The 15,109-nt window shown below is 47.1% G+C and overlaps 5 protein-coding genes across 5 annotated transcripts; 2 read left to right on the plus strand and 3 right to left on the minus strand.

Annotated features, from left to right (window-relative positions):
- Positions 1-799: 799 nt before the first annotated feature.
- On the plus strand, positions 800-2,885 carry BDBG_00774 (D-lactate dehydrogenase (cytochrome); the record flags this gene model as incomplete). Its single annotated transcript, XM_031720033.1, has 4 exons — positions 800-1,114; positions 1,250-2,303; positions 2,403-2,584; positions 2,712-2,885. 4 exons carry the CDS (start codon positions 800-802, stop codon positions 2,883-2,885), a joined length of 1,725 nt encoding a protein of 574 aa, XP_031576021.1.
- A 353-nt stretch (positions 2,886-3,238) lies between these two features.
- BDBG_00775 (40S ribosomal protein S4) lies at positions 3,239-4,506 on the plus strand (the record flags this gene model as incomplete). The annotated part of the gene is made up of 5 exons (XM_002629483.2): positions 3,239-3,372; positions 3,441-3,578; positions 3,653-3,937; positions 4,090-4,384; positions 4,450-4,506. The coding sequence occupies 5 exons, from the start codon at positions 3,239-3,241 to the stop codon at positions 4,504-4,506; spliced, it is 909 nt and encodes a 302-aa protein (XP_002629529.2).
- Positions 4,507-5,280: 774 nt separating this feature from the next.
- On the minus strand, positions 5,281-6,102 carry BDBG_00776 (uncharacterized protein). The gene has a single exon (XM_002629484.2). It carries the CDS (start codon positions 6,034-6,036, stop codon positions 5,728-5,730), a length of 309 nt encoding a protein of 102 aa, XP_002629530.1. The 5' UTR covers positions 6,037-6,102; the 3' UTR covers positions 5,281-5,727.
- A 1,382-nt stretch (positions 6,103-7,484) lies between these two features.
- On the minus strand, positions 7,485-9,164 carry BDBG_00777 (uncharacterized protein; the record flags this gene model as incomplete). The annotated part of the gene is made up of 3 exons (XM_031720034.1): positions 7,485-7,727; positions 7,867-8,355; positions 8,409-9,164. 3 exons carry the CDS (start codon positions 9,162-9,164, stop codon positions 7,485-7,487), a joined length of 1,488 nt encoding a protein of 495 aa, XP_031576022.1.
- A 3,620-nt stretch (positions 9,165-12,784) lies between these two features.
- Positions 12,785-15,040, minus strand: BDBG_00779 (uncharacterized protein). The gene is made up of 2 exons (XM_031720035.1): positions 14,838-15,040; positions 12,785-14,770 (listed from the first exon to the last, which is right to left on the minus strand). Exons 1-2 carry the CDS (start codon positions 14,897-14,899, stop codon positions 14,362-14,364), a joined length of 471 nt encoding a protein of 156 aa, XP_031576023.1. The 5' UTR covers positions 14,900-15,040; the 3' UTR covers positions 12,785-14,361.
- Between the last annotated feature and the right edge of the window lie 69 nt (positions 15,041-15,109).

The following is a 15,109-nucleotide window of genomic DNA, read 5'->3' on the forward strand; positions in this document are numbered from 1 at the left end:
TCAAATTGCTCCGGGGGGTAGTTACAGAGCACATTTCCAAATCTCCAGAAGGACTTTTGAGCCATACCATTCGCTTCAAGACTTGAACCAGCCCAACCTAGAATTCGTCAGCACATGGGTAGTAAAGTTTCTTCTTTTCAGACTTCGCGAATTCATTAAATACTGACCACAGGAACTGAAGCGTTTCACGTCTCATCGTTCGAAAATGACTTGAAAGGCTCGAAATAGGGCTACCTGGGCGGCTGAGTTTCGCAGATGAAGAACCAGTCTTATATCCCGTATTTCATGAAGTCATCGATGAAATTGATTTACTGAGGCAACAACATTCATCTAACAACATATTAATTAGCAAGGGTGCTTCCAAGAATCTAGGGGAAGGAGGAGTTTTCTCGGTTATCATCGCAGGTTTGTTTCAACGAGAAATCCGGATTAAATACCACACACACAAACTTTTGAGTCGAATTCTGTTTAACATTGAAACTAACATTACCGTTCATCTAGCATTGTATTCCAATATTCGCAGTCAAAAGATAAATAAATAGGGCAAAGTAGAATTGCGCCACCATCGCCCGGCCGCGCAAAAATCGTTCCCCATATTTATATGACAGGAACAGGAACAGCCGAGAAAAAAGAAATATATTGAAACTGTCCGAAACTCGCGCGTGGCACCAGCTCGATCTATTCGAATGTCTAAACTACTAACTACCCTTTAATTCTCCTCACACCTATCCTAAACTATAGATTGATTGATTGTTACAACGAATACCTAGTCATACAAAACGCTTAGAAACGAGCCGCCATGAGACCCTTCGGCCGAATTGCCGCAACCGTTAGCCGGCGAGGGGTGGGATATTACTGCCGTGCGCGAGGTCTTCAACAACGCCCACAGAAAATTTCCTGTCGATGGAATAGCAGCAGTGCGCCTGGCTCTCAAGCGCAAAAAGCAGCTCCAGATTCATCTTCCTTCAGAGCTGTTCAGGCTCTCGCTCTAGCAACCATTGCTGGCGGCCTCGGGTACGCGCTTGGTATCAACGATTCTGTCCCCGGCGTTTCGCAGCTATTTGGCCGAATAGATGCGGAGCCAAAATATGGAACGACGAAGGATTTAGAAAAAGCAAGCAATAACATCCCTTTCAAGTAAAAATATGTCAAACACAATTTTACACACATTTACAATGTGCACGTATATACGGTGCTTAATATGCATACAAATGTCCGCAGACTAACCCGAGATCCGTGGTGTTGGCAGGCAATTGCCGAATTACGCACTTTGCTAGGAGAGGATGCGATAAGTACGGACGATGAAGACCTGCATCTCCATGGATATTCGGAATGGTCATCAATAAACTGCGAACAACTACCCGTCGCCGTGGCCTATCCCAAGAACACCCAGGACGTATCCCAGATCGCCCAAATATGCCACAAGTATCGGATGCCCATGATACCTTATTCGGGGGGTAGTAGCCTTGAGGGGAACTTCTCAGCGCCTCACGGGGGTATGAGCATCGACTTTGTCCATATGGATAAGGTCATTGAGCTCCATGAAGATGATATGGATGTTGTCGTCCAGCCGTCTGTTCAATGGATGCAATTGAACGAGGAAATCAAACATACGGGCCTCTTCTTTCCCATTGACCCGGGCCCATCCGCCAAGATTGGAGGCATGGTTGGGACAAATTGCAGCGGCACCAATGCTGTTCGCTACGGGACTATGAAAGACTGGGTTATCAACCTGACAGTGGTGCTGGCCGATGGGAGAGTCATCAAGACACGAAGACGCCCGCGGAAAAGCGCAGCGGGATACAATTTAACAGGGATGTTTGTAGGATCTGAGGGGACGCTGGGAATTGTCACAGAAATAACTCTCAAGCTCGCTGTACTGCCTGAAGAGACGAGGGTTGGCGTGGCCACGTTCCCGAGCATACGTGATGCCGCTTCTGCCGCCATGAGGGTCATCCGCACCGGGGTTCCGGTCCAATGCATGGAAATCCTTGACGAGGTGCAGATGAAAGTTATTAATGGCGCTGGGGGTACCAATCGCGTATGGAAGGAGGTTCCCACGCTCTTCTTCAAATTTTCAGGATCGCCCGCTGGCGTCGCTGATAACATCAAAGCGACCAAGTCTATTGCTAAGAAAAACAACAGCAGTTCTTTCGTGTTTGCAAAGGACGACAAGGAAGCTCAGGAGCTATGGTCTGCACGCAAGCAGTCTCTCTGGAGCATGATGGCGCTTCGAAAGGAGGGAGATGATATTTGGTCTACGGATGTTGCAGTGCCCCTCTCTAGGCTCCCTGACATTATCGGTAAGTTTTACACCCGGCTGCCATTTAATTGAAAAAGTGCAAGGAAATAAAAGCAAACGGGATTTGTAGAGTTTTGGCTGATTTAAGAAATACAACTAGAATCGTCAAAGAAGGACATGGATGATCTAGGGCTATTTGCCAGTATCCTCGGCCACATTGGAGATGGCAACTTCCACGAGAGCATATTGTACAACAAAAAGGACCCTGCCCAGCGGGCGAAGGTGGAAAAGAGCGTGTATGACATGGTTAATCTTGCACTGGAAATGGACGGCTCCTGCACAGTAAGTTTGCAGCCCTCTTCATCTTCCTTCCCTTCTTTGCTTTTGCTCTAAAACCCTCCCTTTATCGCTGTGTGGATATTATTAACGTCCTGATTGTTCTATTATCACTACTAACTACATTATTTAGGGCGAGCACGGTGTTGGACTCGGTAAAAAACAGTCACTTGTCAAAGAAGTCGGATCGGACACCATCGACGTCATGCGCAGTATCAAGCGCTCCCTTGACCCCCTCTGGTTGTTGAATCCTGGGAAAGTATTCGAAGCGACACGTAGTCTGGAGGAAAATCTCACGAGGCAATAGAAAGTGCGCAAACACCCGTATATTCAATCCGTAAACGAGATCGCTGTCTTGAGAGAACTTATTTTCCGCCACAGTAGACGGGAGAATGTGTTTAAGACAATCTCTTTTAACGCTTTCTATGTTGTTGTGATGCGCATGAAGTGAGGTAGTGGTGAAATATGTCAATCATCAAATATAATCCTATGTAGTTTTCTGAAATGTTTTGTACCGCCGTCACTAATTTAGTGTGAGAGAAGTAACTAGTTACCGTTTGATGCAAACTGGACAAACCTCCAATGGGACCCGCCTTCCAAAGTTTAGGCCAAGGTCCTGATCCAGTTAGCCTTAGGGCTACACTCACACTAACCCAAAACATGAATCTAAGCGAATTTCCGCAAGCCTCCAAAAACTTCTCCAGCTCGCACTTCTTTTCGCCGACAACCTCCACTCCGCGACAACGACAATTCGAGGTATCAAGTCGACAATCAATCACAATGGGCCGTGGACCGTATGTTACTCACTGATCCGCCAATTCACGTGAACCATTCTTGAAACTAATGCGTTTTGCGATTTTAGAAAGAAGCATCAGAAGCGCCTGAGTGCGCCTTCGCACTGGCTGTTGGACAAACTCTCCGGTTCCTATGCTCCTCGCCCATCCCCTGGTCCTCACAAGCTGAGAGATTGCTTGCCTCTCATCGTCTTCATTCGCAACCGGTGAGCCCAAGATTCCGAACATTGGACGCTGTAGATGGGTTATAGAAATACTAACAAGAGCTCGTGGATGATAGTCTGAAGTATGCGCTCAACTCGCGTGAGACCAACGCCATTCTCATGCAGCGTCTCGTCAAAGTCGACGGAAAAGTCCGCACTGATTCCACCTACCCCGCTGGCTTCATGGACGTGATCACCATCGACAAAACCGGCGAGAACTTCCGTCTCGTCTACGACACCAAGGGCCGTTTCACCGTTCACCGTATCCAAGCTGAGGAGGCCGAATACAAACTTGGCAAAGTCAAGCGTGTTCAGCTCGGCAAGGGCGGTATCCCATTCTTGGTTACGCACGATGCTAGAACGTGAGTTCCTCCGCATCATTCAGTCGTTGGACCAAGCTTTGGTTGATATCCTTGGAAACACGATATCACGATATCCTGGCTATATTTCTTTTATGAAGAACATGGGGAAATTATCCCGAAATGCTGACATCTCCCTTTCTGGGGTATTATAGGATCCGTTACCCTGACCCTGCTATCAAGGTCAACGATACTGTAAAGATCGATCTGGCTACTGGCAAGATCACTGACTTCATCAAGTTTGACACTGGTGTTATCGCCATGGCTACTGGTGGTCGTAACATGGGACGTGTGGGTGTCATTACCCATCGTGAGCGTCATGATGGTGGTTTCAACATCGTCCACATCAAGGATGCCATTGACAACTCCTTTGCCACTCGTGAGACCAACGTCTTCATCATTGGACAGGACAAGCCATGGATCAGCCTGCCCAAGGGCAAGGGGGTCAAGGTACGCTTTTATTTCCCTCCTTGCCTATTCGAAATATATACATGTATGCTGACCATATTATTTAGCTCTCTATTGCTGAGGAGCGTGACCGCCGCCGTGCCATGGCCCTTGCTGGTCACTAAGTTTGTAGTGACATGTGACAAAAAAATAAATAAAATGAAATGAAATATGCGCATGACTAAACAATTTCATGGGGAGAATGGCGTCCTGTAATGGTTTGAATTGTTTGATACCTTATGTTTTGATACTACTGTTGCACGGCTTTTTCCATAATATACTATCCAGGTTGAACGATTTCGTGGGGATTAATGCATGAGCATGACCCAAACCCATTCGTCTGGCCTGGTCCCTATATTTTCCCCAAAAGCTCTCTGCAAACGTAGTTCAATTCTAGAATACAAAAGAATATGTCAAGTTGGAGGATTTGCCAAACCCCCCAGAGATTCAAAGTTTCCTTGCGTATTGGGTGCGAACAATCTCCGTTAGACTTCAGAAATTGCCGACTCCATCTTTCTCATGAAATCATGTTCCGTTCCCACTACATCACCCAGCAAGCATAAACCCTCCAGTCATATCCGTAGCCTTACCTGAGCAACAAGCAATGCCATTCTTTTTGCAGAATCTTGGGCATGGAAACTCAAAATAAAGTTGCCGCTCAGGGTCGACTATGACTTACCAACTTTTCCCTCATCGCAATTCCCGTATATTCTACCTCTTGCAGACTGTATCGATCGTATCTGCACCAGGGTTTTGACAAAGGATGATCTCGGTGCTGTGAACAAATCTATCAGACAAAATGCCTATGCTAACAATGTCGGGGATTCTATTCTATGTGTAGCATGTGCTTGTATACACTGACTGCATTGAGCGCAAGTAGAGTAGTTTTAGGGATGAGATATGGGGCGATTGATATGAAATCTGAGTTGAATTATTTCTTAGTAGTATGTGCATTAATGCATGAAAAGTAGACTTTCAGCTCCACCCATGCCAGCACCACCTGCATGCATTGATGCACAAAACCAACCAACCAACCCCCCCCAAAAAATAGAAAATAAAAAATAAAAAAGAGGCAATATTCTACCCTACCGACAACACGAGTGCTCAATCTCAAACCCTCCAACATTGCCCATTGCGCTGCATCCCGACTGAGCGGATGAACCATCCATACATTACGTACCTGATAGAAAACATTGCATATATTGCACACACGTTTCGTCGCAGCACATGCACACGTACCCAATCAAGCAGTGTTCGAATTCCCAAGTCACGCATGGGTTTTTGGTGGCGAATTCATACGTGCTTTCAGATACATAATAACAGGGTACGCACTTGAAAAATCCTTTTCATGGAGAATCTGAAGGGGCCGTTATTTTGAGGTCACTATATATTCCAACAGATGTAGTAGGCGAGAAATCCGGGAAACAAATCGCACGCACGTCAGGAAGGGTGACGGGGCAAGATCTCAGGTTGGTTGTAAACTGATCCGTCAGATTGGCGAGTGGCCAGGGGTGCCGCAGATATCCCATCCCACTGTGAAGGTGCTCGGCGACCTTGTCTTTTGCCCCCTTTTTCAGCCCAAGCATCACCACGCCGCCTAGTTGTCGCACGAGAAGTCGCGACTGGTGCTTCCTTAGTACTTCGAAATCAATCATTGGGAAGAAAATTTATCGTGGAGGTATAGTTTTACATATATAGTGGGTATACTTTATATTTGCGTGTATTATGTATGATAAACAAGTAGACAGTCAGAAGTAGCTCCCCCCTAAGAGTCGCACACAGAGGCCAGTGGCGGGAAGATTAACCACGGCCTCGAGCAAACCAGAATATGCAAAGCACAAACTAAAGTGTTGGGGGTAAATTTATGAAAGACTTCGTATAGGCAAAGAGAGAAACCAGCTGAAAAAGCAGGACGGAATTGGAATGTTATCCGATCACCCCCAGCTGGCTACTATTCATTGCATAACCCTTCTTGCTGCACGCCACTCAAAACTGCAACGAGGTTTTGTTAACTCGCAGAGGCTTGTAATCGACATGATCACCTTTCTTTGCTTCAATCAATTCTGATTTTGTGATTCCGCTGATGAAACCTCGCATAGTGGATTGATAGGTGCATATACCCCAGGAGATCATGGATTGGTCATTAGGCATGTAGCTAGAAAACCGGAGAAATAATCAAATGTTCTCCAAACGCGGGACGAAAACTCAATTCTATACCTGGCTCTGGAAGCATGGGGCCAATCGTGAGTTCAGACGAGGCGCATAGGTCGATATTCCTCGCAGGAAAGCGGGTGAGTGAGTGTTATATGGATGTTATTGGCACGTCCTCTCCCTGGCCCTTCCGTAGCTTTGATGTCTCAGGTGGCACGAAGGCTTTGTAAAGGTGATGGGACTTGTGGCAAACAGGAGGAAGAGAGATATTAATGGCCATTATATCATAGTGGCTGCAGGATAGCCTGCCACTAATTTTCTCCCATTGGCGACCTTATACCACTTTTGAAACCCATTTTAGACGTTCCCACCTGCGTATGGGTTAAACCAATTTGAACCTATTTTCCTATCAGCGGTCTAGAGCTGGCCTGTCCACCGCCTTAATGCGCGCCTTGCAAAAATGACCCTGCGGGTGTTCACGGCGAGGTTGCGGAGACTCATGGAATCGGTGGATGCCATTCTCGCTTACGGAGTGGATCGTCAAGAGAGCTCTGCGAAGATTAAGAGGGAAAGTTGATATAGCTAGATAGTGGGTGGGTGGCTGTAACGCATACGTAGCAAAGGGTGTGGGCCATACCTTCAAAGAAGAATGAATGCAGGCATCACATATCGCGCATTGTTCATAGCCGTTTCTAGCGCATAAAACTGGAGAAAGCGAATTTCACGGGAGAAAATTCAATACGCAAAACAAATCATTACGTGAAAGCCCTCCTTTCCTCAGTTTTTGTCTGTCAGCTATATTGTCACCGCAGCCCCTAATCCTTCGATCTGGCAACAAATAACCGATGGCTATCACATCACGGGCTTGCTAGTGACTGATAGGTAGTTTAACCCTAGAAGAAAAACAGAATGATACGGCATCTTATAATCATATCTGCTGTTTCCTTCATCACTATAGATCAGGAAGGGGGAATAAGCCCACAAGCCCCAGCTCTCCGTATGACTGATATTCTATAGCATGGGGGCGGAGAAACGGTAACCCAGGCCTGTTTTGTAATATTTTTCGGTATGATGCGTAGTTATTAGCAGCGTCAAGGAGGTCAAAGAAATTTGACGGGAATCCTACAAAGTCTTGTGATGTAGCGCCCGTGGCTGGAAAAAGCAGGTTGAATGAAAACCTTTGCGGGTTCGCTTTCTGAAGACCATGGATGATTGCTGTTGCCGAATAATAATTCCTTTGGTTGTATAGATCCTTTTTAAACCAATGCGTCAACCGCTGTCATATGGCAAGGTCTAAACCAAGGTTTGTATGAGCACACGGAGAAAAAACTAACCTGAACACAGCTTTTAAAATAGTCAATCAGGTCCGGATAAGCGAGACAACACTCCTCGGTAACTGTACACAAATTATCCCAGTTTGCTGTCAATCGGCGGAATATGGAGTCTTCTGTAACGAAGCTTTGTAGACATAGGCCGGTAAAGTCCCGGTCATCCGAGTGTGTAAGACTCCTTGCCAGAGCGCGAGGAGAAGATGCCTCGAAGAACTCGTCGAGTAAGGGAGATTCAGCCTCAAAGTAGCTATCCCATTTCACATCTGATCCTCGATGGTATATTTGGTTGAAGCGGACCTCCAATACCACCAGTTTCTTTAACATCCGTATTAGGCCGTTTTGCTGTGTTGTGAACAAGTTTTGTATAGGGATAGTGAGGAATCTCATAAGTCTGTGCGCCGATAACGGAGAATCGTCAAATTCCAAAATTCTTTTGGCTTTAAGAGTGCATAAAACCGCCTGATGAGCAAAAGGATTGCCCGAGCGGAGACGCTAAAGGAAGGTTTAGTGTTATAAATATCAAAGCATTGGGGACTCGTACGGACCTTTTCCACCTCGACGTATTTATATGCTTGGTCAGGGAATTCGTTGAAATGGGCCATGAGGTAGCTAGAGAGCTGAGAATGTTGCATGAGGAACCATTCCACCGATGGCGTGGGGTATCCAAGTGAGTAGTGGGCCCAGTCTTCGAACCGAACTGCCTTAAACTGCAAGTAGCTCTCGTCGTTAATGTCTCTCGCAACGGCTTCATAGCAGATCTCGTTCGGGGTGGACGTGGGAAACCAACTCCAAGGCCTGGCTTCGTTATCCTTAGAACGACATAGGCTCAGCAGCTTTTCGACTCTATCGTAATGAGTAAGCTCCGTTACCACTGTGCCATCATTGGGAGATAGCAAGGAGTTGAGAAATGCAGTCACCGTGTTCGCGTCTCGACTCCGAAGTATGGACCTTGGGAGGTTGTCGTCGTGATACAAACGGAACTGCACAAGTCGTTTGATGGATTCAACCGCAAATGCTCGCAGGATAAAGCTGGCTTCATCTTCCCACCATCGCCATTGGACATCAAAACGGGGCGGCTTTAGGTCGACCTTGAAAGGAGGCACGGAAATCGGTACTGGTCTGGAAACGGTGGTAAGAGGGTTATCGTGAGTTGTAGGGGGTGTTTCCAATATATATCCAGCCGGCTTCATGATCTCAGCGGGGTAGGCTTGAGCAGAGTCATATTCGGCCGGCGCGTCAAAGAGTTGGGCGGTTTGCCAAAGGAGGAAGGGCCTGCCATTCCCTTCTGGGAGCTGAGCCATGTCCCCAGGTTCCGTCTAGCGGCAAGTATATACAGGCATTCACTAGTAGAGATTATACGAAGCAGAAGGAGAGTCATTCAGAACAGGGGGATCATAATTGTTCTCAAGTCCAAAATCGAAGGAGAGTGGTGAAAAACTGAAAGAGGGTCAAAAAGATGCGACTACAGGGGATGATGATTAGCAGGATGAGGTGTGATCAGCTGGAAAAGCCCGAGGGGGGCGAGGATGAAGAGTGTAAAAGCCGATTTGCCTTGGCGGTCTCCGATGCTGGAATCAAGCGTAACATGAAGGGTTACTTTGAAAGCCCTCACTCTCCATTCTTCTTCACCGTAAGAAGGCCGGCTTGGCTGGTTAACTATGGGGGGCTTTGACAACTCTTGCCATTTTCGAGATGGGCTCATGGCCAAATAATGGGGGCGTGGGTGGCGTTCCCCAAATACCGCTTGGGTATGCTGTCCCACTCAGGCGGATTCCGAGTTCTAGGTTTGTGGGTTGATCCTTATAAAAGAAACGTGAAACAGGAGAGACAATCAATGCCAACCATGTAATAATACTCCAATTTGACACCCTTTAGCTTGAACCTGCCCCTCCCCCTGTGTGCAGTGCTTCCGGGGTTGCAGTCCAGTCCACAGTTGGCTCGATCTTAGCGAGTTGACCTCCAGCAGGTCGGCAAACGCTGGCACTCATTGTTTGCCAATCACAACGCAGGTTGTCAGAGAAGCAACCGCAGTGACTGGATACGATAAAAAGTGCCCCTTCAAGCGCTCTGTCAAAAATGGCCGGTATGGTATGGATTACATCGTGCCACGGGAACGCACGCTTCACCCACGCTGGGGCTCTGATACAAGCTTCACCTTTCCTTAAGAAGAACGGAATCTGCTAGTGGCGGACCCATCAAATCAGCCCGAATTCCAGAACAAGCGTATTTTTAGGAAACCGAGCGAGGAAATCTCCGGGGTCAGATTGAACCCTTCCAGTTGGTATTCTTACCTTAAGACAAATAATAATAATGGGTGCTTTGTATGTTTGTGCTTCGGCAGAAACCAACTGCTGAACGGCGATTAGCCGTCTAATATATCGCGTGCGTGCAAAGATCCACAGCGACATCATCGTAATAATAATGGAGTGGTTTTGGGTGGTTGATTATATTACATCCCTAGTGCCCAGGATTGGACTCCAGACCCAGCCATTATTATTAAGGGGCGCGCGAGGAGCCACTGGACCAAGCGATGGTTGTTATCTGCTTGCCCCTTGATGGCAACGAGGAGTTATGGAGGTGCTAACTGCTTTGGCAGCGTTGCCAGGATCGGATCGCCATTATTATTATATTCCCAAAGGCCACGACTGAAGGCGCCGTACGGAGTAGACCTTCGGGTGTAATTCCGGCGGGGGCTGGCTGGCTGTCTTGAGTTGTTCTTTACTCGCAATTATTCGTCAATTACTGCGTACAGACAGATTGCATCATGTTGAGGAAAGCTCCATAGCTTATTAGTCATCCTCGGCCAATCTGCACTTTTTTAAACGGACCGCAACTTTCTTTTTAAAAAACAGCCACAATTCGCTGAATGCCGCTACTAGCAACCACCCCGCTGGTAGGTACTCCGCACATGTGCGCTTACGGCGGGGTACGTACTTGTTCGGACTACATGACTCGAGACCTTTAGAGTCGTGGCCTGACGCTCGGCCCGCCTGAGGAAGCGCTATTTGATATCAAACTCAAACAGGAACCACTCTCGAGAGCCCTTATATACTGTGTGAAGGCAGCTGAGCCAACCGCGGAAGGATGAGATATCATAAGAAATGAAATGGCTGTATGCTAGAGATTCATTACGGGGCGAAGGCACAAAAAGCACCTCCATGTGTAGCGGATCATTGGGTTCCAGAGACGGCCTTGGAAGCATAACTGGCTCAACGGACCTCACGCTACAATATCCTTGCAAATACTCCGCTTCTGTCAGCCTGGGGGAAACCTGGGTAAAGATGCCAGCAGAAATTTGTAGCCTTGCTGATCGAGCTGTACTCTTCTGCATCCGCCTCTGATTCTTCTCGCAACCCACCACAGGAGAAGATTTTGGGGGGGATTTCTGCATTGCAGTTCCAAGTATAGTGCATGTTACCAGTGTCTGCATCCCAATTGTTTTTATTTAGTGGCTCCTGCAGATCGACACTTCTCTACATCGATTGCCCAGGATGGAGCCTTTTTTTGTCCAGCCCAATTCGATACCGTACTGGGGCGGGCTTTGTAGAGCACTACGTCAGTCTCGCTCGAGAACCCCTCCCAATTTCCGCGCACTAGGGATGTGTTTGGTTCGGTTCATCTTCGAGAGGAATGTTTCGAGGTTCACTGGTTTGGGAACAGCTTGGTGTTCCTGCTTCTCAGCCTAGTCTCTCGTTTGCTTAAGAAGTTATCTGTCGCCAAAATCCCAGAAAACATACCAAGAATTCCTTGTTATTTGCCACCTCAAGCAACGCATCAGACCCCAAAAAACAGCATCCGTACGTTTGGAGTAATTCTCAAAGAAGCTTCCCGGCAATTCTCTTAGAGTACGTATCATCATGAATTTGAGCCCACTACATTAGCATGCTGTGTACGCCAGTCAGATACTGCCACCGCTTAAGTAGCGGAAAGATTGGAATGGAAACAGTGGATGGCCTGACTGCTGCTTTTTGAGTTCTCCAGGAAAGCGGGTATACACAGCATCTCTCTCCGCACGGTTAAACAAGGCTGTTCAGCTTCCTGAGGAGGAACTGAGGGGCATGTAATGAGCAGAGCTCGCTTCGCTTAAGGTGCAACGGTTTCCGTTAAATCCAACCTCTTAAATTCAGAGTTTCAACCTGCCACGAGAAGCCAAGGGGCCAATTGATACCCACTCCGCTGCTGCATATTTCCATCCCCAGTCGGTATCGCAAAGCCACTCACTCTGGTCACACTACAGAATAATAGTTACAAATTGATTTACGCATGGCTTTAGGGTTTCCATACTGAACCTGCGTTGTCTCTCTCCACCTGTTAAGCGGATCCACAATGCGGGATATTACCATGGTAAAGGGTCGGGTGCTAACCCCTAGCTTGGGACGGGCGCATGCTTGGAGCGTGGGCCGTTGTTTCGTGGAATCGCGGGCGCTGTCCGCGTTCGCTAGCCCGAGGCTCTTAACACTCTAGCTTACCGAAACCACGCCGCCTGCTGGCCCTTGTTCCACGTCATGCCAATAGCTCTAGGTTTTGAACTAAGCTGCGTCTGTTGAATGTGGGCGGTCAAGAGCAATGATTCCGCCAAAACTGCTCAGGGAGTCCAGTGGCACTTTGCGTGAGAACAAAAAATTCAATCTTTCATTTTTATCTTTCGTAAATAAATCGTGCCTAATAATGTCATTCCCCAAATGAAGAGCTAAGCTTACCAAAGCCGACACAGGAACAAAAGACCTAAAATATCCTCGTTAAGCTCGCTGGACAAGCTATTGGAAGGTGCTCATTACGCTCCCACAGCGGTTGCCTGTTTCTAACGAAATTTTTTTCAATGATTTACGTTCGCAGTCCGAAATTGGCTGGTAGCGATGCCCCCCGTCTCAGTCCGTAAAGCCATGCTGTTCTCTGCTTATTTGCTCAAAACAATACAGCAATCGGCAATTAGGTTAACTAGACCGGAGTGGAAATGCATGAGCAGCCCCATATCCTACAAATGATATACGGAGCTCAATCGCTGTTTGGAGACGCTATACCCGATTACTTATTATTCGGGCCTTAACAAACCCGAAAGAAAAACAAAAAAGACGGCAATTAAGCAGTTGCTGAATCGGACTATTCATTTGCCCAAGGTGACAATGGATACAACTATAGCCTCATACGGACACAGCGGACTTTTCTTGGGTTAGAGCTTGTAGCTTCAACCACTCCCTCCATTTACGAGTGATTGGCAAGGTATGATGCAGGCTTGAGTTACATGATAACCAGACGTTTGTAAGTACTGTACCTCGTTTCTGGCAAGCCCAGAGTGCTTGTCAAACTGAGATCAGCTTTAGGTGAAGCTACGCCAGTCTAGTATTGATGCAATCTGTCACTACCCACCTATCCGCCAAATGTGTGGACCAAAGCTGACGTTTAAGCAAAGGAAATGGTCTAGTCATTTACATTTCTCTCTGCAAGGCTAAGTAACAACTGACAGGACCTCAAGCTCCTTCTCGAGACCAACCTCCATGCTTATGGCTTTATTGGCTCATTTGGTGAGAGGGAATGACAATGCCCTTCCTGGACTGCCTTGGAGACGAGGTGCATACATGATGAAGTACGTGTCGACACCTGAAGCAAAGTGAATGCACACAATTTTGCTCGGGGATTGTTTACCGCTTCGAGCTCATCGTGCATAAAAAAGCGGGATTTTCAGACCGCCCGGTTTACACGCGCTCCCGTCCCCCACACCTTCAGCGGACAATATTTGGGACATCTCGCCCTTTTCTCCACATCCTTCTTATTCTTCTTCTTCTTTTCCCTTGGGGTGAGGGGCTGATCTGCCCATACACCCGCTGGGCTTAGTCACCAGTAGAATGAGGAGTCCAGCGAGAAACGACAGTGAGACGACAGCGAGGTAGTAGGCTAGCGGAATTGTAGTTAAAAGAAGGTACAGTACATACAACATTTAAGATAGAGAACTAGTTGATGTGTAACTTTCGACGACCTATCCCATGCTCGTCAAGTAATAATCGCCGGCTATTAACTAGGCCTCCGGGAATACGCTGTAAAAATGGCTGGTTGAAGACCCACTCGTATTATTGAGAAATACGTTCGGCAGCGGCGCCTAACAACGCCATGAACGCACACTTGGTTAAAGTTCATGTCGTAAACTCTCACAGTCGTCTTTTCACTAGCCGTTCTGGCCTTGTAGCCTTCGACCTGTGTTGTTGCTAACCCCGAATCTATTACACCCAAACTAAAAGCCAGGGCTAGGAAAAAAAAAAGAAATCCAATTATAAAGAACAAAATAGAGGGTATATTTGAGTAACACTTAGACAGGCATCTGGATGAAGAAATCGAGAAACTTGTTCACAAAGTATATCAAATGGGGTTGGAAGCTAGCGCATTGTACGGTACATACATGTACCTAGAAGGAAATGAGAATTTCAAGAACAAGTAGTCTCGCCAAAGAGATGTTGTCTGGAATGGCTAGCAAGTTTGGCCGACCATGACTCTCGAATACCCCACTCACTGGGACTTCTTTGTGCCAGAGGGTGATTTAGCATACCCAAAGGCACCAAGGAGGTATGCGATGCGATTCACAAAGAGAATTCCGGTAGCTCCAATATTTCCCCACGTCAGATCATTCCACTCCATCACGTTGATTAGGTCGTGGAATCCGATACACCAATAGGTGGCATAGAGGTGTCCCACGTCTGCGATTGCCAATGCAATGATGTAGTTTCTGACCACTTTTGGCTCCGACGTTGAGTACAAAACAGCGACACCCGCCATCATCAGCAGCAGATACAAATTGCCAAGCTGGTAAGAGATAGCCTGGGTGCTTAATGGCAATTCTGCGGGCGTAAAGGCGTTGGGGGTCTGGCCAGCGACGAATTTGTTGGTGTTACCAATTGCGACACAGAAGCCAGCAATCCTATGAGAAGCCAGTGTTAGTTCATTTCCCAACATTCAGTGGTATATAAAAATAAAAATTTAGATACAGCGAAATTGGCTCCAAAACCGCGAAGAGAATGTGAGGCCATAGTGGGAGGATTGTGGTCATTCTGAATGTTCACCGTAGCTTGGACGGAGATCCACGGTAATTTCGAGATCTAGAGGAACTCTCAACTTATAAGGGTGTTTTTATCCACAAGCCGGTCCGTCTGGTCAATGAGACGATATCGAATCTTAATCGTTGTCAAAATTAACTTGACTGTTTGCAAAGCCGGCAGTTTCAAGGAATATGGTGACTAAGCGACTGTGAGAGAACACG

This window comes from Blastomyces gilchristii (genome assembly GCF_000003855.2).
Source record: "Blastomyces gilchristii SLH14081 genomic scaffold supercont1.1, whole genome shotgun sequence".
In the NCBI taxonomy this organism is placed as follows: Eukaryota; Fungi; Ascomycota; class Eurotiomycetes; order Onygenales; family Ajellomycetaceae; genus Blastomyces; species Blastomyces gilchristii.